This window comes from Pelodiscus sinensis, chromosome 3, assembly GCF_049634645.1.
Source record: "Pelodiscus sinensis isolate JC-2024 chromosome 3, ASM4963464v1, whole genome shotgun sequence".
Taxonomy (NCBI): domain Eukaryota; kingdom Metazoa; phylum Chordata; order Testudines; family Trionychidae; genus Pelodiscus; species Pelodiscus sinensis.
This window is the reverse complement of record NC_134713.1, coordinates 186,466,547-186,489,417: the sequence shown is the minus strand read 5'-3', so window position 1 is coordinate 186,489,417 and position 22,871 is coordinate 186,466,547. Positions and strand designations below refer to the sequence as shown.

The following is a 22,871-nucleotide window of genomic DNA, read 5'->3' as shown; positions in this document are numbered from 1 at the left end:
GTTTTATGTAATAGGTAAGGAGAAACTGGGTCATTCAAACTAATTACAACAGAGGTTTCATATATTTATATAAACAAAACTTGAGGTTTAAAACATGGATTGAAATGGGGAAGCTATTTCTAGAGCTGGGCAAATAATTCATAATAAATAGTGAATTTTATTTTTTCCAAAATAGTCCATGAACAGAATATGATATTTTCTCAGAATTACTGTTATCATTACCCCCAAAATATTGGTCAGATAGTTTTTGTAAATAATTCATTTGTCTTTTGCAACAGCTAAGTAAGTCCAATTACAGGCTAGAAAACTGGGTCTGTAACTCCTTCCTAGGATTTGTCTGAATTCAAGAGAAAAATAGAGTTTTTCCTGCATCAGAACATAAATAGATTCAGGATAGAAAGGGACCTTGAGAGGTCACCTAGTCCAAACTCCTACACTCATGGCAGGACTAAGTATTATCTAGACCATCCCTGACAGCTATTTGTCTAGCCTGCCCTTAAAAATATCTAATGATTTGGGTTTTTTTAATAAAAAAACAAGAGCACAAGAGATATTTGCTGGAATAGACAGTTAGTTAGGTCACTCACCTGGAATGTGGGAGATTGAGGTTCAAATCCCTGCTCTTATTTGGAGAAGGAAACTGAACCTGGATCCTTCACATCCCTGGAAAGCATTGGACTATGATATTAGTCTTTCCTGGTTGAAATTAATGACTCAAACCAATGACCTGTAAATAGTCATGTTTTCCTACAAGCCCAAATTGTGATTGGTCCTAAAAAGATATGTGACCATGCCACTTAATACTGGAATCCATCTTGAACCTAGTATTTTTCCATGGAGATGGGAGGTGCCAAACAAAGGATTCCTGCCCTAAGGCTATGTCTAAACTGCAGGCTTCTTTCGAAAGAGGCTCTTTCGAAAGAGAGCGTCTAGACTGCACGGAGAAATTTCGAAAAAGCGGCTTGCTTTTTCGAAAGAAAGCATCCAGTGAGTCTGGATGCTCTCTTTCGAAGAAGCCCTATTTACATTGAAGAACGCCTTCTTTCGAAAGAGGAACTTTCGAAAGAAGGCGTTCTTCCTCGTAAATTGAGGTTTACCGCCATCGAAAGAAAAGCCGCGTTCTTTCGAATTAATTTCGAAAGAACGCGGCTTGAGTCTGGACGCAGGGGAAGTTTTTTTGAAAAAAGGCTACTTTTTTCGAAAAAACCCCTGAGTCTGGACACAGCCTAAGAGAAAATCTATTTAAGCAATGGGAAGTCATCAGTCCTTTGTCTTCAGATGGCCTTTGAAACTGCCTGGCCCACCCTAAGGGAATATCTGACAACAAAGAACTAAGCAAACCTGTAGTTCCAGACCAAAGTACAGATCAACTCCAATTTGAAGCTTGTACCTGAGATAAGAACAGCTGTTTAGGGTAAGAATTTGCATGTATGAAGTTTCTTAGTGGATTACAACTAGCTGGCATTTTTTTTTGTTTTAATTTGGTAGCTTACTTTGATATGGCTGGTTTCAGAGCAGTAACTGTGTTAGTCTGTTTTAGTAAAAACAACAAGGAGTCTGGTTGTACTTTAAAGACTAACGTTTTATTATGGTATTACAGCATAAGATGACTGTTTTCACTTACAGTACTTAAAACCTACTTTTTATACTTAAGAAAAACATTTTTGTTTATTATCAGGCCCAATGTAAATAGTTGTTACCTGGGGAGAAGGGCACAACCACTGTGCATATCTCTCTTTCTCTCTTATGAGGTTTCTCTGTGTAAAATTTTTACATGCAGAAAAATGGATTTGTTTGGGGTTTTGGTCCCTTTTGGGGGTTGGGTTCCTGGGTGCTGAGCTCTTATAGATGATCTCTCCCAGAGCTGAATTGGTTGAGTGTCTGTATTGCTCCACAGGGGGTCATTACCCCAACTCTGTGCCTATGCTGGTGAAGACCAGAATTTGTGGACCAGCAGGACAGGGTAAGGGGGAGCCCCAGAGGCCAGGAAGGTGAGCGTCAATGGCATAATCAGCACACCAGGCGACAACCCCAAGGGGACTTCTGTGATTCAACCAGTCACAGTCTACTTACCCCTTTTCATTATTAGATTATCAAGGAAACAAAAAATCAGCTTGAGTGTCTCTTTTCTGTACCCAGGCACTTTTGTAAAACTTGTACTAAAGGATACTCTCCCACGTGCATCACATCTCTAGTTTAATGTAGTGAACTGCAGGTGAATTTAGGTCTTCATCTGTTCAAAGAAATAATTATATTTAACTGCAGCTGCTTGGAGCTATTGACATATTGTAACCACAGAGAACATTTTAAAAATAATACCTATGGGATTTTCCAAGTTCTGAGCAAACATTTGCCTGATGTATTTAAAAGCTGGCTAGAGGCATTTTGCATACATCCTAGCATCCTTCCCGTACAGTATGCCTACCTTCATTTACTGCTTTTCTAGTAATATAGCCAACCGACAAAGAGTTATGATAATCCAGTCTGTCAGTCGTACAATTGGAAATGGTAATTGAAATTGAAAGTGGTATCTTCCCTGGCTCCCTCCATTTTAGTATCTCTCCAGCACTGCGCAATACACCTTTTTGTTTGTGTTTCAAGCAGCAGCAATCAAAATGGGAAAAGGGTGGGGGGAGGGGACCAACTGTGAAACAAATTGCTTGTTGAGGTGGTTCTTGTTTAGATCAGATTCAGCTGTTTATAGGAAATGGACTCATTTCTCTGTGGCACTGTTTTATTGCACAGCAGGAAAGAAGCAGTTTGGAATAATACCTGATCCACATGTATGTCAGTATAATAAATACTACCACCAGCACTCCCCTCCTCTGCTTCCCCCCCCCCCCCACACACACACACACACTAGCAAGATAGTTTGAACAAAATGAAGATTTACATATACAGAGCATCACTGTCCTTTGGAAAACTTGCTGATCTAATAGAGCCACTTTATAAGTCCTGCAGCAGAACTGCTGCATCTGTTAAGGGCTCTAGATTTCCCTTTGCCTTTTTCTCTGCGGGCTAACTGAGTCTGAACATTGCTTCTGACAATGATTTTCACCACTGACAATGTAAAGAATGACCCAAAACTACTTGAAGGCTCTGTTGTCAAATAAGGCAGTGAGAGAAACCCCACATAAATAGTTGTTGGGTTTGTGATTTCTTACTATTGCCCATCTTTCCAGTGTCTTTCTCTCTGCCTAATTCTGGAAGATGGAGCGTGCCCACTCTGAGGTTCCAAATGCCCTCAACTCCCACTGATTTCACCCATGCTGCATGAGGCACTAATTAGCAAAAGTCTTTCCTTTAATTTAGCTCTATCTTTTCCCAGCACACTGCCAATAATTCTGTATGCCTGCCAGCAGCAAAGGAGAATTTCTGAAATTCAAACAGAGAAACCGTTCTTAAGTGTAGGGAAGTCAGGCATGCTGGCTAGTTAATGGGGGAGTTTGGGGAGAGAACCTGTGAACTTCACACAGAAGTCTTTAGTGCCTGACAATACCAACACAACTAGATATAGCCAAATGTTATAGGAGTTGGTAACCAAGGCATAGCCTGTCATATCATCTCTCGTGTATTTGCTTAACAGGCAGAATTTTAAAGGCGGGAAAGTCTGATGTATGATGCATCAACTGTCAGTCACAATGTGTTGGTATTTAGCAAGGATTCCAGACACAAACATCAGATGTTGGGGAAGTCTCAGTAGCAAACATCTGAAATCACTGTCTGATGCTGTCAGTGCAGACTGATTATTTTTTCTGAGGTTTTGTTTTTTAAGAAGCTATTTCCACAAGCTGCTCAGAAATGTAGCAAGACCCGGTTAAGACCATTCAATGTGTCTTCCTTGATCAGTGCGTGCTTTCATGCTAGTCCAAAGCTCACATGGATTGAATCGGAAGAAATTGGTTAGTGACTTTGAACATGCACCTTTAGACTTGCACTTGACAAATCCCTGGCAAAATATGTGTAGGCTTCAACACTGGAATGGCATGGTTTTGTCTTTGCTGGGTGTAAACAACAGAGATGGGTGAAGTGCGTGGGAAGTTTAGGCTCATTGGTGTATCACAAACCTCAAGGGAGAAACTTCATATGCTATCTAGAATTCTCTGGAGAAGGCTTGGTGTTTTAACATGCATACAAAGTTGTCATTTCAGGATTTCACTGACATGCAAACTATAAACTCACAGATGTTTACAGGCATTTCATTCATATAGGAGAGGGGCTAATTTACACAACAATGATGGAGGAGGAAGTGCTAAAACTATGATTCACTGAAGAGTTTTTAAGTCAAGGAGGGTTCTACTAAAGTAATTGGTGACAGCTCCGTCACGCACACTTATGTGCTGCCTGTTTCCCCATCCAAATGGCTAATTGAGTCTATCCCTGTCAGTCTCATTCTTGGTTGTGTTTTCTTGTTTTGTATTCTTGCTTCGTTGGTTGTTGCTTTTGTATTTATTCATAGTACAGCCATAAATAGAAGAATTGGGGCTACTTAAAAGATTAACATTGTCACTGCCAGAATTTTAGAGGAGAGTAAAATCTCCATTACAATGCATTGTTTCTAGCAGGCATCATGGCAAAGCAGATTCAATGAAACATAAGGCCTTGTCTACACTGGCAAGTTATAGCACAGTAAATCAGCTCCCAGCACTGTAACTCCCGAGGTGTCCACACTGGCAAGGTCCTTAGGCTAGGTTTACACTAGACCAATTAGCTCAGCTTAGGGTATGTAGCTGGAGTCAACTTACCTTAAGCGGAGCTTGGCAGTGTCCTCACAGTGGGAGGCCAATGGGAGCAAACGCTCCTATCGACTTCCCTTACTCATAAAAGGAGGAATACCAGACACTGACAGAGGTGCCTTCTGAGTTTGATTTAGCAAGTCTTAACTAGACTCGCTAAATCAAACTCTGGAAAATTGATTGCGGCAGCAGCAACCTTCCTTTTAGTGTAGACAAGACCTTACGGTGCACTAACTCCACTGTTGCTGCACGCTGGGAAATCCACCTTGACAAGAGGCATAGAGATTTCTGTGCCATAGCTACAGCACTGCAGCATCAGTGTGGATTCCTTGGTGTTTTACAGTGCTGTGACTGGCCTCCAGTAACTGACCCCTAATACCTGTTCTCGCCTCTCTGGTCATCAGTTTTAAATCTTCTGCCCTTCCCTCAGGTGACTGGCCCTCAGAAACACCCTTTACATTCCTTGAGAATTTTGAAAGTGCCTTTCCTGTTTGCTCAGTAATACATGGAGTGTTCTCAGTGCATCTTTCCAGGTGTCCTGCTCCACGCACCAGGCAATCCCCTGCCTGGAGCCATGCCGAGGTGCTGGACCTCCTCAGGGTTTGGGGAGAGGAGGCCACTCAGTCCCAGTTGTGCTCCAGCTGTGTTGCACTTCAAGAAATAGAACTAGCAGAATCTTGTTTGGGAGATAAGGCAATATGCTGCATTTATTGTGAGTGCAGAGTTCATTTAACCATGCAGTGTCAGTAAATGAACTGTCCCTAGCTACTCAAATTACCCACCACACTCACACATAGAAAGAGAGAGAGAGAGTTCTATGGATAGAGCCTCAGTTGTTCATGCCAGTCTACTAGTCAGGTGGTCTAGACTTGAGGAGGGGAGCCAGGTCATGTCAATGCACACCGATGTTCCTGGAGGATGATAGTAGAACTGAAAGAACCAACCCTATAATTTTGCACCCATCTTTTTATGTTTTAGTCCATAGGGCCTGTTCTATCCCACTGCCCCAGGGCATAGTATGACCGTGAATCATTCATTAACAGCAGATGTGACTTTGGTCTTCTTTTCTTGATGAGTCTTTTGTCTCTCTCTTTCTTGGGTGAGTTCTATTGCAGGACTCACTCACATTGTTCTTCAGCCATCAAGCTGGTCCCTGAAACAGGTTAGTGTCAGGGACTGATACCATTGCGCGCGCACACACACATGCCCATCCAAACTTTTAATTGAGATTACAGACACACACCTAACTTTAAACAGAGTTAAGGCAATACAAAGTTAAAAATGGTGGTTCAGTTACAATATGGAATCACTTCAGTTACAATGTAGTAACAGTTTAAAATGGAGTTTTAGTTACAATATATAAAAATGTTACAAAAAAATTACAATATGAAGGGTGATTTTATTTTTCAGCCCTTCAGGTGTAGGAATTACCTATAGGCAGATATCAAGATGCATCAAAGGGGCCAGGACCAGTGTTCCCTGTAAGCTGAGCACTTGGGCAGCCACCCAGGTGTGATTCTGGCACCACCTTGCTGATTAGCATAGCCCACAGCCAGCAGCATGTGTTTCTACTGATGGTGCACATCCACACATGCTTCCGTGCACATAACAAAATTCATTCCACATGTGAATGGAACAGTTAGAGGGAACATTGGCCATGACCATGATACACTGCAGTCAGGAGCTCTTTTCTATCCCAGAGTAAGGTACCAGGCACAACAATCAGACCTTATGGAAGCACAAACATCAGGAGGTCCCTGGTAGGTGGCTTTGATTTTGGGAACAGCTGAAGTGAGTTGTTGGGGGCAGGATGGTTGCAGAAAGCAGGCTTGGGTCCATGCAGTACCCATATGGACACATCCCTGGTGTGAGAGACGGAACACCCTGTTGATGGATTCTCTCAGTTCCAGATCTCCATGAAAGTTTCGTGGAGAGAATGAGCAGTCTGCTGTCGCAAGTTCTTTGGCAGAGCTGCTTTGTTCCTTGCCCTGTTATGGGTAATATTCCTGCACCACTATGCCATCAGAAATGGGGTGGGATGAGGGGGACTGGTGCTGCACACAGGCAAGTCTCATATGGGCCAGCGTTGAAGCTGTCATCTTACAGAAGACCCTCCCTTACTTCCCTGGACATCCTTGGCAATGAGATCTTCCAGGATGAACGTTGCCTGTAGAATATACACGGACAATAATGACTATAACATCCCCACCCCTGCAATGTTGGCTCTCTCCAGGACACATATACCCAGAGCACAGTAAGGCCCTGGAGCAATGAACTCTCCTGCCCCTGTGGTTATCCACTCTTCTGGAAGTCTTGTGGCTTATGTGCAATGGCCTTGTGACAGCCAGTTAGTGGGAGGTATGTGAATACTGCTTATTTTTAAAAACACTCATGACAGGGCTCTGTCAAGCACCTTCTGTAAAGTGTTGCATTTTGGCTTCACAGAGGTAACCTTGTTATTGACAGCGCTGCAGAACGACTGCGCAGAATTAGAAAGAGGCGTTGGAAAAGTAAAGAGGAGCTTCTGCGTGGTATCATGCTGCAGCCTATTGCTGAGAAGAAAGACTTTAAGGAGCAGTGGGACATTGAGAGAAGGGAACTGATGGAACGCGGAGCCTCGGAATGAAACCATGGAGCACCTCTTATACATTACGGCGTGCCAAGCAGACATGCTCCAGCTGCTCCTCGCACAGCAGATGGAGTGCAGTTGTGTTCTGCTGCATGTGTGTCTCCTATAGTTGTTGGTTTTCAATAAATGATTTTTTTTGGGGGGGGGAGGGTTGAAAGCAATCTTTAGTCCATTAAAAGAAAGCAAGCATAGCCCAGCAAAGCAACAGGCACTTTTCTAGTCACCACCTTGTACAGAGCACTCACAGCCCCCTACTAGCGTAACAACCGCACTCCTGTGCATGGCAACAAATACAACTGGCTTTCAGCATCAAATTGCTGCCTCAAGGCATCCCTGATCCTTATACCCCACACTGTGCCCCTTCAATAGCCCTAGTCTTGGGCTGTTCAAAGTCAGCCTCCAGGTGCTGAGCTTCAATGGTCCAGCCCTGAGTCAAGCTTTTACCCTCCCTTTCACAAATATTAGGGATGGTGCAGCACATGACCGTAAGTATAGGATGTTGCCATTGGCCAGGCCCAGCTTCCCATATAGACATTGCCAACGGGCTTTAAATGGCAGAAAGCACACTCAGCAGTCATTCTGCACTTGCTTAGCCCGTTGCTGTACTGCTCCTTGCCGCTGTCAAGGCTCCTTGTGAATGGCATCATGAGCCTATCATTAAGAAATAGGCAGGGCCTCCCAGGATCAAAATGGGCATTTCAACCTCCCCGCCAGGGATCTCCTGGGCCAGGAAAAAAGTCCCCACTTGCAGCTGCTGGAACCGGCTTGTGTTCCGAAAGCTTATGCATCGTGCCAAGCCAGCCGGTGTAAATGTCTGTGAAACGCCCCTGGTGATCCACAAGTGTCTGACGAACCATGGATAAATACTCTTTCCAATTAATGTGTTCGGAAGGTAGGGCCGTCCGGTAGTGGAACTGGAATACACATTATCTATTGCCTTCTGCAGTGAGGGAGCCCATCTGTATGCAAAGCCATCCACAATGTCTCCCGCAGTGCCCAGCGCTACCGTCTTTTGGAGCAGGATGCAACTGAGGCCCTGCACACTTCCATCAGCACGAGTCAGTGGTCGACTTTCCCACTCTAAACGGATTGGTGATCGATGGGCAGCTGCCTGGAGTAGCCAGCTTCCACAGTGCCAGCACCACAAACTTTTCCACTGGCAGAACAGCTCTTATTCTCGTGCACTAGCACGGCCGGCACACTGTCCCACAGTTCACACACCCCTCGTCCGAATGTTCTGCAGCTACTACTCGTCATCCCAGACTTGCACAACCATCCCACCACTCAGTGCTTGTTTCCTGAGCCCCAAAACGGTGTTCCACTCTGGTTAGCACCTCTGTGAATGCCACAAGCCATCTCGTGTCGTAGCTACTCCCTAAGGCAAGATCAGTGTTGAATTCCTCTTATGCACTTTGTAGTTTAAGGCATAACTTGACGTTTTAGTGAGACCTACCAGCATTTTGTTCCACAATTCATTATCCAGCCCCGCAGACTGACGGGGCAGAGCACACAGCACAAAAAACATTGATAGATGGCAGCACATATGGACACAAGCACTGGGGTTGCTGGAATGCAAAGCAATGCACCATTGGGACAGGACCCAAAATACTCCACCTTCCCATGAGCCTCAGTGGCAGAAGAGGAAGAGGTGCTCTGTGGGATAGCTATCCAGCATGCACAGCTCCAAATGCTGCTGTAAGTGCCACATGTGTCAGCTGGCAGCTGACAGAATTGACCCAAAACTGTAGTTGCCCCGCAGAGATCTGTGAGCAGTGCTGCAACAGCCAGTGCTTAACATTGCAGACATAGTCTTAATGGTAGAGATATTTCTGTGGACCGAATAAACATATAAGCTCAAAACTTAGAAATATAAAAAACCCTTCCTAGACTTCCACCAAAAGAAGGGTGAAGTGCTGCTTATGTGACTCTTGAATGCTTTTTCTGTTGTTGAAGAGAGAAATTGTTCCCGCTTAAAAGTGTTCCTTTTTGAAATGTTTCAACCCTTGGTACACTTTGCTTTCTCATAGTAACTACCAAATTCTCTCGATTGCTTAGAAACCAATTATTTGAAGACGTGTAGCTTAACCACAGGGTAGGTATGACAAGTTTTATAGTTGCCACAAAAATACCGATGTGCCACAACAGAAATGAACTAAAATTTGGTCTTCCAGCAGTACTAACTGGTAGAATTTGGAGAGACCCATGAATGGAATAACAAGCGATTCTTACATGTTTTTCATGTGTAATATTTCTAGGAGATTGAATCTGAGCTTCCAAACTAGATTGAGGCAAAAGAGAGAAAAAATTTCAGTTCCAACCATAAAATACATTTTTGTACATTTCTAGGCTATGTATGACTGTTCAGTGTGTATGAACTCTTAGTGTATCTATTTTTACTCTGCTAGACAGAGAAACATTACATTTATGATTAGGTCCCCATTTTTCACTGCATTTTATGAACAGAAGGGGTTCTTCAAAAATGATCAGAAAAGAATGACAGAGGGGCAAAATCACACATTGTGATGTGGTTTTAACAATCCTACTTAAAAAAAAGAGCACAGACTTTTAAGCAATTCCTTTATACTGTGTTCTCCCCCAGCATCTCCTGACCTTTTCTTTAATGACTACCACTCCAGCACAGCAGAGTCTACACAGTTAACAGTGGATTGCCAAAAAAAATGCACCTATTGCATCTGAGAATTATACACTAATCAGATAATGCACATGTTGTTTTCTCTCCTTTGGCATTTTTCTAGGAGCAGCACTAGGGAAAGAGAAGCCATCTGCAGATGCAATGACAGTTGAAAACCCATGTGACCCAGAAGACATTTCAAGCAATGATGGTATGGTTCTTTGGTGTTTTAATATCACACAAAACAACTCTAGCATGCTGACTAAATAATGTAGAGGCCCATCTAAGGTGTGTGTGTGTTGTATAATTTATGCATATAGATTTGCTAGGATTTTATTAATTGAGTAAAGGGCTCAGAAGAAATTGTTTTCTAATATTTTGTTAACATATAAAACTAGAAGAATTGCCTAGCATTGTGCGGGTCTTTAATCAATTCATTTTTGTATTTTGGAAAATAAAATGAAAATGGGCATATTTCATTTGAATTATTGCTCTGGGGTGGGGCTAAAGCTGGGTCTGGGGCTGAGGGATTCAGTATGCAGTTGTTTTGGGGAGAGAGCCAACCCCAAGCCTCTATCACCACTGCCGCTTGAGGCCAGGTGAGAAGTGCCTCGCCATGGCTGCTGCAGATCCAGCAGGCACAGCTGCAGGAGGGGTCCATGTTCAGATGGGGGAAGGTGCACTTCTACAGGTAGTAGTAAATCTTTCTCTAATTATGTTGAGAGCCACAAAAGAGTCCATGACTAGAAAGAGAAGTTGTAGTAACCCAAAACCTCAGAAATGTTCAGGGACAATTTTGGAGAAACTGGACTGAGGAACACTGGAGGAAAATTCCTGCCTTCATTTAAAAAAAAATCCCCTTCCAAGTTCATGTTCATTGAGTTCAACCTCACTGAATTCTAAATCTGCCCTGTGATGCTGAATCTCAAACTTATGACGTGCTCCTTTTGGTACATATTAAAAAAACACTGTAGGCCCGTGGTCCCCAACATGGTGCCCGCGGGCGCCATGGCGCCCGCGGGGGCATTTGTCTGTGCCCGCCAAGTGCTCAGGGCTGGCCTAGCCCCGGGCACATGGCGCATGCGCGGTGCCGGAGCCGGCCCCGGGCGCGTGGCGCACGGTGAGTGCCGGCCCCGGGGGCGTCCCCGCGGCGCATGGGGGAGGAGAGAGCGCCAGCGCCGGCCCCGGGCGCGCGGCGCTTGGGCAAGGGGGGGGGAGAGAGCGCCAGCGCCGGCCCCTGGAATGCGGCTATGGGGGGGCCCCGTCCCCCCGGGCGCCCCCGCCCCCCCGGGCGCCCGGCGGGCGAACGGCCATGCCCCCTGGCGCCCGGCAACCCCAAATGGTTGGGGACCACTGCTGTAGGCCCTTAACTTATCCCTCTCCCCCATAACAGGTTATGTTAATCAGGTTATGTTACTGCAGTATGACCCATGGGTTGTTTTAGAGGCTCTCCCACCCTGGCTGAAATCCTGACCCTATCGAAGTGCATGCCATAATTCCCAGGGATTTCAAGGGAACTGGGATAGCCCTCTTGCTGTTACAGTAGGGTTTACTATCACCACTGCATGAACAGACTTCAGTGAGATGTACAGGTTCTCAGCACTTCTCAGAATTTGCCCTTGCATTCGTATCTCCACTGCATCTTCTTTGTCCCAGGGGATTTACAATGTCCATTTGTGGCAGAGAACCCCCCAATCAAGTTTTCTACCTGGGAGTGGAATTAGTTTGCCCTGTATTCATGCAAGGTTTTGTTTTTCTCGCTGGTGGGTATTCTGTGCCCCAAGTGATGTTCTGTGGAAGTCCCCTGATTTTCTGCACTGTAACCCTTGAACCTTGTCACAACCTTCAGTCTAGCTCTAGGAGGGCTGTAGGGACTGTTGTCAAAGCCTGCTGTGATGCTCCATAATTGCCCAAAAAAGTGGCTGATAAATATGAAGTGTATCTGCGTATCAGCAGCCTCAAACACAAACAACCCCCCTCTGCACAGGATTGCACTGTCCACAGGGAGATAACTGTCTGCTTGTCACAGAAGAATAAAAACAAGATGCAGGCAGGCTTACTGGTTTCTGATGCTTTGGTCTGATGTAGCTAAACAGCCATTTAATTAAAAATGAAATGAATTAAATTTCACAAGTAATTAGTCTAGAATATGAACTAGGTCTTTTGGTATTCTCAGAAAAACAACAAGTTAAATTGGCTGACATTTTGAGGTTTTGAAAAGCTGCTCCAGCACATGCACAGTGACTCCTTTCCTTAATGTTTTTTATTATGCATTCCATTTCTGCTGTGCAAATGCATATTAAAAATAATCCACAAACCAGAGCTAAACACATGTTACATCATTTCTCCATACTCTGGAGTGGATACTTTTCCTATTACACATTCATTCCATACACCAAAAGGAGCTATTGCCGTGTCTGTTCTGAATATGCATGATGAATCATTCACAAATAACTCATCAGAATCCTACCAGGTGTATTGACATGATATTGAGTTCATACCCCGTGGCATAAAAGCAGCAAATTTTTTCCCTTTTTGCTCGTATTTCAAAACTTTTATTTGGATGCTAAGGCTTTCCCAGAGAACCTCCACCAATCAGCAATGGATGCACAAAAATGCCAATACCAAACTCGTAATACTGCTATGAAAATAAATGACCAAAATGGTTTACCTAGAAAGGCTCATTAAAACCCACACACACAAAAAAAAGCAGTTCAGAACAAAGGCTTTTGGTACATTAATTAAAGCACAAAAAATGTGAGATGAGCATTTCATTTTGATATAATTAGTGATGGCTCTCAGTTCTGAAATTCGGGTCAGACTCCAGATCCAACCTTTCCCCAAAGTTTGAGGTGTTCACATCCAAAGTTTTTGTTTGGTCTATTATAGAGATTTTGTGAAAATTCAGCTCTAGACCAAAAGTCTGTTGGGAATCTGGATTCAGAGATTCCCGAGTAATCTTGACGTGTACCGTATTTTCCGGCGTATAAGGCGACTGGGCGTATAAGACGACCCCCTAATTTTTTAGTTAAAAGATAGGGTTTCGTCTTATACCCCAGCGCCCCTCCGCCTCCTTTGCTCCCGGTGTCCCTGGTCTGCTGGAGACGGTCCCCAGCAGACCAGAGGCACCGGGAGCAAAGCCGCAGTAGCGGCGGGATCCCGCGCCTCTGAGGCTTTGCCAGAGCAAAGCCTCAGAAGCGCGGCACTCTGCCGCCGCTTCGGCTTTGCTCCCGGTGCCTCTGGTCTGCTGGGGACCGTCTCCAGCAGACCAGGGACACCGGGAGCAAAGCCTCTGAGGATGCCCGGAAGCGGGACAGCCCCGGCGCGCCTGGGCTGCCCTGCCGCCGGAGCCCCTCCGCAGCTTTGCAAAGCCTCGGGGGAAGCCGGCGGCGGGGCATCCCAGGTGCGCCAGAGCTGCCCCGCCGCCGGCTTCCCCTGAGGCTTTGCAAAGCCGCATACCCGGCGTATAAGACGACCCCTGATTTTGGGGGATGTTTTTTAACATCAAAAGTCGTCTTATACGCCGGAAAATACGGTATCTTATTACAGAGTGGTTCATAATGGTTTCATTATTTAATGTAGATTAAGAAATCTTGTATAAGAGAAGGCTTTAGAGACTGACAGCAAGGAGATTTTAGTCCTCTATTCCCTTAGGTTTGCAGCAGCTATTACTTTCCAAGATGAACTTGACTGAAGTTTGACATCCTTATTGTTTTCTTTTCAGCTGAAATGAATAGTCAGGTTGAAAGTATAAATGAACTTTCACAAATGCAGCCAGAAGATTAACTAACAGGTAAGTCTCCAGTGACCAGTTTTTCATTGCACCTATGAAGTGCCCTGTAGATTCCATTGAAAAAAGGTCTGTTGTATGAATGGCCCAAAGGTGTCAACATGATCCAATCCCTGTCTAACATTAAACAGTGTTATACAAGGTCTGGGATTTGGTATACGGAGACCTCAGCCTGTTTAGAACCATGACAAGCACACCATTAAAAATCCCTTTAACCTTTTACTAAAGATACAGGAAAGAAGGAAATGCAATTACAGCATTTGAGATGCAAACGCTTACGTAAGGCTTTAATCTTAACAAGATTTCTTGCTCCCTCTCCCTTTAGTTGGAGCATTTAGAAGGAAACACAAACTATTTGTTTGACAGTCCCTTATAAGGTATCCATAATGGCAATCAGGGGAACCAACAGCTTGTGTGGGCCCCTGATGGGGTGAAGGGGGGGAGCAGCACCATGCTCCAGGAAGGGGTGGGGCCTCAGGTGGAAGGGACAGGGGCAGGGCAGACGCCACTCAGTGCCACCTGGAGAATGGTGCTGGATCCCTCCAGACCCCAGAGCCTCCCTTAGCACATGGCTCTAGCAGCAATTTTAAGGGCTCAGCAGCAACTGCTCCTTTTCCCCCCTCCACCTGTTGGCGGGCCTGATGGGGAAGAAAAGCAGTCGTTAAATGAGACGAGATGGAGCTGCTGCTGTTGTTGTAACTGCTGTTAAAGTCCAATCCCATCACATCCCAGGTGTCCACTGGGATTCAGCTGGAGCTGGTAGGAAGCATGATGTCCTCGTGTCCATCTCTCTGGCCCAGCCTGCTCAGGACATCCCTCAGGATTAGGATGAAAAAGGTCCTGCGTGCTACCCAGACAGGTGGAATCCAGGGGTGGGTCTGTACTGGACTGTAACTCGGAAGAAGATATGCAATTTGAGCTAGGCAAATTGCTTATCTTATTTCAATGCTATTTCAAAATAGCTGATTGCATCATTTGGCGCTTTCGACACAGTACTATTCCGAAACGTCCTTTACTCCTCTTAGAATGAGGTTTACAGAGATGTCGGAATAGCAAGCCCAAAAAAAGGGGCTTGATGTGAAGATGCAGGATAGCTATTTCGGGATACTCTGGTATCCCAAAATAGCATTGCAGTGTAGACGTACCTGCAGGAGAGTAAAACTTGCAGCTTCTGTCTGTTCTTCTATATTCTCCCCACAGTCTCTTTCCTTCAGGACCCAAAAAGGGAGTGGTGGATAGAACTGCTCATGCACTTCTTATTTTGTCTGCCAATTTGGCTATTACTGGGCACTATTTTTGGTTCATTAATTTCCAGTTCTGCATCTTCTGTTTCTACCAAGAATTATTTTAAGATAGTCCTTTAATGACATCATTAGATCCTTTTATTTAGTTTTTCTGTCTCCTTTTCATACCTTTTCCCATCAACATTTATTATTGTGACTTGTTATAAACTTTTGCATGTTTTTACAGTTGAGCTCACAATTGGTAAATGTTTAGACCCGATTATTACAACAGCTCTAATTACTGGTATTAGAATTAGGGTGATCAGCTGTCCTGGTATTATCAGGATCATCTGATATTAGGGACTCTTTATTACATAAGCAACTATTACACTCTTCCTCTCACTGCCCCAAAAAGTTTCCCAATTTTTCACACTTGCTATCTGGTCACCCTAATTAGAATATACAGCTTTGGGAAAAGAAACATGAGGGGTGGGGAGTATTAATTATGTGACATTAATTATCACATAAATAATACAATAGCATTCTGCAACTGTAATATCTTGAGACTGTATATGATCTTAGATCAGCAGAACCCAGACAGCAGGAATGAATGTGCTTTGTCATTCCTTAGGAAAATGAAAAGCAATTTATACTTGTTGGAGTTAAGTTTAGTTCTCTGAAATCTGTATTCTGGAAACAACAGGTCTGTGTCATGAGGCTTTTCTGCCTGTGGCACTACAATGCTGAATGTCACTTTTAACTAGACTGCTGTAAAACAAGGCTGGAGGCGTGGGCTGCCCTTTGGAGCTTTACTGCTTTATATACTGAATGATGGTGCCATTGCACGAGTGCACAGTTGTTATTGCAACAGAAATGGAAAAGAATAGTTATGTTCATAGACAATAAACTGTCTGACTCCTCCATAAAAATGAGTAATCGGCTAAAGATACAAAGCCCATGGCACACTGCAATTACAAAAGAAAATGTTGATCCCTGCTGCAGATATGCAGTTTGAAAGCCTTAATACACACCTCTCCCCCTGTATAGAGCTATTATAGGATTCCAATATCCTATACAGCAAGGTACATTATTTATGCTTGTAATGGGACTCCATGAGTCTGAAGACTAAATATAGAGGCTTAACAACAGTGGTGACATAGAGATTTAAAAAACAAGGTCTTATTACTGTGTATACCCCGTTGTCCTTATCAGTATATTAACAATATTCTGCCATGCTGCAGAAGAAAGAGAAAGAGCGAGAGAAATAAATATGGCTGACTGAGTTTCCCATTAAAAAGTAGTGCAGCAAAAATAAAAAAACACCTTAACAATCAAAGTATTACTTCTGAATCTTTTCATTTCTTTGTCACCCTTTATTAGTTTCTGATTATGCAACCTGTTAAAATGCGTACCATTTAAAATTGATTAAAAGATTAATACTGTCATAGATTTTAAAAATGTATTTATCAGCAGTAATTGCTTTAACATAAATTGAAAGAAATGTGTCTTTCATGCATTGTTTTCTCACTAAAATTTATCCCTCATATGTTTTTGGATGAGGTCATTTAAATTCTGCTTTATGAAAGTCAATCTTGCATCAATACATCATTTAGCATTCAACTAATTAATCTTCTCAATAAAAATGTAAGGTACTGTACGGTACTACCCCCATTTCACAGAGAAGAAAACTGAGGCAGAGGGAAGAAGTGACATGACCAGTCTCTGCAGTATTTTAACATCAGATCCAGGATTAGAACTAAGGCATGAATTACATGCCGGTTATTTGCTCTGTCCCTCAAACCATATTGCCTCTCGGCTTTGATTGCAGGCAGCAGTGTTCATGCAAAGAAAAACTGATCATCTTGTTAATCTTTAAAGGTCCTGAACTCTCTACGATCATTAGGAGCAAGCAGATATCTGTGGTGGTTTACTGTTATTTCAGGATCATTCTATATTCTGTTCCCAAAATACATAGCAAAATTCCTAATATTCCTATTAGCAGTGCTTTTTATTGATAGTACTGCCTGGTACGCAGTACTGGCACCTCCAGACACAGTACCAGCACTTCCAGTCAGAGCTCAGCAACTTGTCCCCTGGAGTACTGGCACCTTTTTTTAAAAAAACAAAAAAAGCACTGCCTATTAGGATTACTGTGTCCTTGATGTCAACAAACACAAGACACATTAATTGGCATTTAAAAAAATAATGAAAACTTTGCTCTAGGAATTATTTTAGGGGAGTTCTCTGGCCTAGGCTATACAAGATTTTAGAGTAAAGGATCACCATAGTCTATTATAGCCTTGGAATCTATGGAATTTTTGAATTTCTAATCACTGTTACACCAGCAATTAATGCAGACATGCATGCTTGGGACTACAGCCATGACATGACTGTGTTTACTTCCTGCCCACTTTGTTGCTGCTAGTGCCAAATCTCAACTTCTTCCTGCCCCTTCATTTTAGCTCTGCATGAGGACTGAGTTATCAAATACTTCTACGGTTCTGACATGAGGAATTCATGCTGCAGGGTTTACGATGTCAGGTGGGGAATTTGTGTAGGGAAAAAAACATGATTCATTTTTAAACCACTGCTTACGTTTGCCGCTCCATGAGCTAGGAGCTAGGGGAAAGAGGTGAATGAGGTGTGGACAAAAGCTGTGGTTAGTTGTGGGTTGGTGAATCGCTGACAGACACAAGATGAGAGAGAGAAGGAAGAAGTGTCCTTGTAAGTCATGGGTATTGCAGGATGGAGAAAAGAAAAGCTTTTGTTGCGCTGCTTAACTGTGTGCTTTCAGTTCCATGGAGGAAACTTGCATCTTTGCCTCTCTAGTGGAATAAATATGGAAGGGCAGAGAGTAGGGTTGCCAGGTGTCCGGTATTGTCCCAGATAGTTCGGTATTTTCTGGCTTTTTCCTTGCCAGGAGGCGAAAATCCCAGGTGCTTACCTGGTTCCGCAGGGGAGCTGTCTGGCCCGGAGCGGGAATACAAGATGGCGGATGGCCACCAGCAGCTTGTTAGGGCCAAAAAGCCTCAAAATCATTTCTTAAAGGGGCCGTGCTGGGTTTGGGAGGAAGGGTGTATAGAGTTTCATGCTCTGCAAAATAGAGCTTTTTAAAAAAATGTACAGGGATTCTAGTCTTGCTTGAATACATACACCCCTCCTCCCAATCCTGATAGAGGTCTATACAATCATTTAAATGGTGTGGAGAAAGTAAATAAGGAAAAGTTATTTACTTGTTCCCATAATATAAGAACTAGGGGCCACCAAATGAAACTAATGGGCAACAGGTTTAAAACAAATAAAAGGAAGTTCTTCACACAGCGCACAGTCAATCTGTGGAACTCCTTGCCTGAGGAGGTTGTGAAGGCTAGGACTATAACAGGGTTTATAAGAGAACTAGATAAATTCATGGAGGTTAAGTCCATAAATGGCTATTAGCCAGTATGGGTAAAGAATGTCCTTAGCCTCTGTTTGTCAGAGGGTGGAGATGGATGGCAGGAGAGAGATCACTTGATCATAACTGTTGGATTCACTCCCTCTGGGTACACTTGGCATTGGCCACTGTTGGCAGACAGGATGCTGGGCTGGATGGACCCTTGGTCTGACCCAGTATGGCCATTCTTATGTTCTGTACTCCCACGTGATGGTGTACAAATAATAGAGTCTTATTTTTTACTGACGTTACGTGCCTCCCATGTTTTGCATGTGTGTTTGTTACCAGAGACATTAGGACACTGTATTAAAAAGACCCAGCTATCCGTTTGGGTCCCTGAAAACTTTTGATTTCGATTGAATGAACTATCTTTTTTTCTCTCTCTCCCCCCATCACAGAGGAACAGTATGAGAGAAGAGAACAAAGAGTTGAAACGTGAACGGCAATCATTAGCATTGTATGGCATCATTCTAATGATCGGCAGAAAGTGCATCGGAAAGTGCCCCTTGGGATGGGTGGGGCAGGGAGATAAGGGAAAATGAATCTTTGTTTTAATTGCATTTTGTTCTGTAAACCTGTTTTGTTTTGTTTTTTAAGATTCCCTACTTTTACCATGATATCCCACTCCCAACAATCCCTATTGCATTGTCCTGGCAATTACAGCAATTTCTAAGTCCCCTGTAATGTCGGAGATGCTTATCTTTTCTGTCACTAGCCTCTGAATCTCATTTCCCATTGAGGGCACATCCTCCAAAAAGCTGATGGAAGAGAGATTTTTTTTTGTATTCTCTAGGATACATTTGGGGATTTGGCTTGAAGATGTGGGCTGCCACAAAGTATCATAAACCACAGAACACTATCTACCTGAGGAATTTTAAGAACTATTCCAAACTATCACTATATTGATAGAGAAGTTATTGCACCGTGCCTAACTCCAGCAACATCAGTCAGGAATTCCTGACTGGAAGTGCCAGTGCAAAATATTTAGAGCTTTTAGAACACTGGCCCCCTGTCACAGTGGCAATAGTAAAAGAACTGGAAGGAGTAGTTATTTTAGTGCATGGTAGAATCCAACTTAGACTTTAACATTATAAGCTTGGAAATCTGGATGCTTCAGGATGTCATGCTGCTGTATTACTCACTGAGAGAATGGAGATGTGTGTGTTGCCCATTACTGATTTTCTAAATCTTGAGTATGGTTAGCATGTACTTTGCATTCTATCTGCTCATAGCACAGCATGTGATGCAAAATGATACCACATGCCCAGTTAGTGCATAGCTTCTGTTCTCTTCTAGCGAATCAACAATTATTTTAAGTGGGGACTTAAAGTACCTGTGGGCAACTAATATTTTGCACAGCCTGTGAGTAATGGAAGAGAGCAGGCATTCCGCAGCCAACACATTTAAATATAGTTTATGGCTTTAAGAACTTCACTGTACTTTGTGTCAGCTCTCATTATATTTTCTACTGCATATGCATGATTTTAAAAAATGCAGTTAACAGTTATTTGGCTAAGAACATTTCACCATATGTCATTTGTTCCGCTAGCAAGTGCTGGATTCAGAAAAGAGGGCTTAGGTACTTTTTTCAGCGGTACTATAAATTAAATTGATACATGAGACCGAAGGAACACACAGCATGTGTCCAGAGTTTGATGCTCTGCAAAATAGAGCTTTTTAAAAAAATGTACAGGGATTCTAGTCTTGCTTGAATATGTACATTCTTCCTCCCAATCCTGAAATTAGCACTGACTGGCTTAAAAAAAGAAGAGTGAAAGGAGACTGTATTTGGCACAAATCCATTGATTGGAATAGGGCCCTTACATTTCACACTGCTGTAACTGTGCTCCCTGTACATATATTAACAGTTTGATGGCTGCTGGCATTTGCAGGTTGATGAGAAATATTGATGGGATGAACACCCCCGCTTCCCTCCCACCTCCCCCAGATTTGTCTGTGGGAGTGTGGCCACTAGCAGTGCCTGACATCTTCTAATAAGCTGCTTTTGTGTACTCCAGCATTGAAAAGCTTGGGGCGGCAGGAGGGGGAACTGTCTGCACTTACTTCCCAAAGCAATGATAGAGAACATGGGGTGGGGCTTCAAAGACTTATGAGTTTCCGTTTGGAGCCTAGTAGATATTTCACTTGGCGCATGATCAGTTTTGAAAGAAACTAGGTTTCCAATTAAATCAGTCCTTCTATTTCCCATTAAAACGGCACCAGGATTGTATGATACTTGCTGTGTTGGTCCAGAATACATTTTGGACATCCCTTCCTCTATCCCTAGATGCCTCTATGCCTCTGTCCTTTTCTATTTCTGTTAGCTTGACAGAAGGTATCTGCAGGGCCCCACATGGATTCCATCCCTAATTGTTATTTTCCTGCTGTCCCTACATTTTTTTCCGGCTGATTCCAATTGCTGCAGTCAAAGGACCAGCAGATTGTGGATCTGCATGATGTACGTACAGTGTGTTTCATTATCAAATGATTTCTCTTTAAATAGCCTGTCAAGATCAACATAGTAAATAACAATAATGTTAATCTTGGGACTGTGTGTCCTGTTTAAAAAGGCAAGGATTCAAGGACACTCTTTGTCTGGCCGTGCTAGGGAAACTTCCCCATAAAGCATTTGGAAGTTCAGTTGGTGTAAGCTTTCTGATGCCTCGTGGAAAATGGTGGGGGGCCCGATCCTCCGCTAATATTTAAATTGTCACAGCTCCACGGAGTGCAGCTGAGGTAGGGCCGCGCTCCATAGGATCTGGTATTATGTATTTAATTGAAGAGTTGTACATCTGTGATTGTCCCAGTCTTCTAAGTACAACACTAGAGAACTGCAGACTGCTGTTAGCTGCGTATCCCGAGCCCCTCTCACATTCGCGAGATTCAGGCTCAGACAAGATCAGCTCCAGAGACGGATTAAAGAGGTGTGTTCAAAATATACAGCGAGACAAGATGGTCCTTAAATTCCTTAGCAATAGTGACAGATATTAAAAATAATTAACTGCAAAAATACTTCAGGTTAGAGCAGTTCTCCTTCTCACCTGTGACAGTAATTTCATTGCCACCCTCATTTAACCTTGGTTCTCTTTAACAGCAGTGAATCTTTGGAACTGTGGAACTTTCGCCTGAGGTCTCTGCAGCAAGTGTGAAGCACAGGCAGGAAGCGTAGAGCAAGAAAATGTATGAATTGATTAAATCTTAACAGGCCAATTTTCAGTCATGACTGTGTGGCTCAGTTTTCTGGCTTTTTTGTTCATGTGACTTTGGGGTTGCATTTGTTTAGAATTTTTTTTTTAAATAAGACAATAAATAAAATGATGTACGGAAATTTAGACAATATGATTCTGAGCTCTTCTTTTATGGCTGGACCCTGAATGCAACCACTTTTGATTTTTTTTTTTTTTTTAGAGCTAGAGAAGCAGAAAGTAGTCTCTGTAGAAAAATATATATCAGAAATGGATTAATGCCCCTGTAATGGGTTTAGGTTAATAACTAAAATTTTATCACAGTATGTTCTGTGTAGAAAATAGAAGCCCTAAATTAGCGGTGTTTGCATACAAAGTATTAGAATGTGCTTTCAATGTTCCAATTAAAAAACTCCCCTGCTCATTCTAGAATTAGGAGCAACAATCTATTGTTCCTCCAGCTAGTGATTGCTCTGATGCTGGACAAGTTTCCTTTCATACAGGCTTACAGAGGAGATGTCTGAGACACTGTCTGTAATATTGGGTCACATATTATTCACTACAGCTAATTGTAAATCTTTCTATGATGCACTGAAAAGCCTCTTTGTGAATTAACACTGTTCTGCTTTATGCATTTGATTAAAAAAGATATTTCTCTATATGCAGTGCATGTCTGCTTTGCTTTTAAAATTACAAAGTTAGCAGAATATGTTGGATCTATTTTCTTGGGAAACAGGGGTTTTTATCATATGATTCATCAAGGATTTGCCTTACCCTAACATTTGTGATATAAAGGAAAGTCAGAAAAATGTAATTTTCTTGATCAAAAATATGTTTTTACTTAAATGCAAATAAAAGTAGTCTGTTGCTTGCAAAATATCTGATATAATGGCTAACTAGTTAACACATGCCTCTTTTGTTAATTTGACATTTAAATGCTGAATTTGCTTATGAATTTGTTATTTTTTCTTTTGTCTGTGCCATACATCTGAAAACTTAAACTAATGATGCCTTCATACTACAATGTTTGTTAAAGCAAAATGTTAATAAAACTTGTTCTGAAGACAAGACTGCATTGTTTGTGTTTTCCTAACTGCTGATCATGCAACAGTCAATTTTGTGATTAATAATGCTCATTTCAGATTTTGAATTTCTTGCTGTAACTGTGCACGTTAGATTCCTGATTTAAATGTATCTGTCATCTGCTAGTTTCTTGTCAGAAACAGATAAAGATGAAGGATTT

General features: G+C 42.8%; 1 protein-coding gene across 6 annotated transcripts in view; it reads left to right on the top strand.

Moving 5' to 3' along the window:
* Window positions 1-22,696, top strand: part of MACROD2 (mono-ADP ribosylhydrolase 2) — a 1,395,588-nt gene extending 1,372,892 nt beyond the window's left edge. For 5 of the 6 annotated variants that reach the window (XM_075925642.1, XM_075925641.1, XM_075925640.1 and 2 more), the window contains 3 exons: window positions 10,122-10,208; window positions 13,722-13,790; window positions 18,842-22,696. In XM_075925642.1, coding sequence (XP_075781757.1) covers window positions 10,122-10,208; window positions 13,722-13,783 — 149 coding nt within the window. In that variant the 3' untranslated portion in view covers window positions 13,784-13,790; window positions 18,842-22,696. The remainder of the gene's footprint in view (window positions 1-10,121; window positions 10,209-13,721; window positions 13,791-18,841) is intronic. The other variant, XM_075925639.1, reaches the window with a different exon arrangement.
* The last annotated feature ends 175 nt before the right edge of the window (window positions 22,697-22,871 follow it).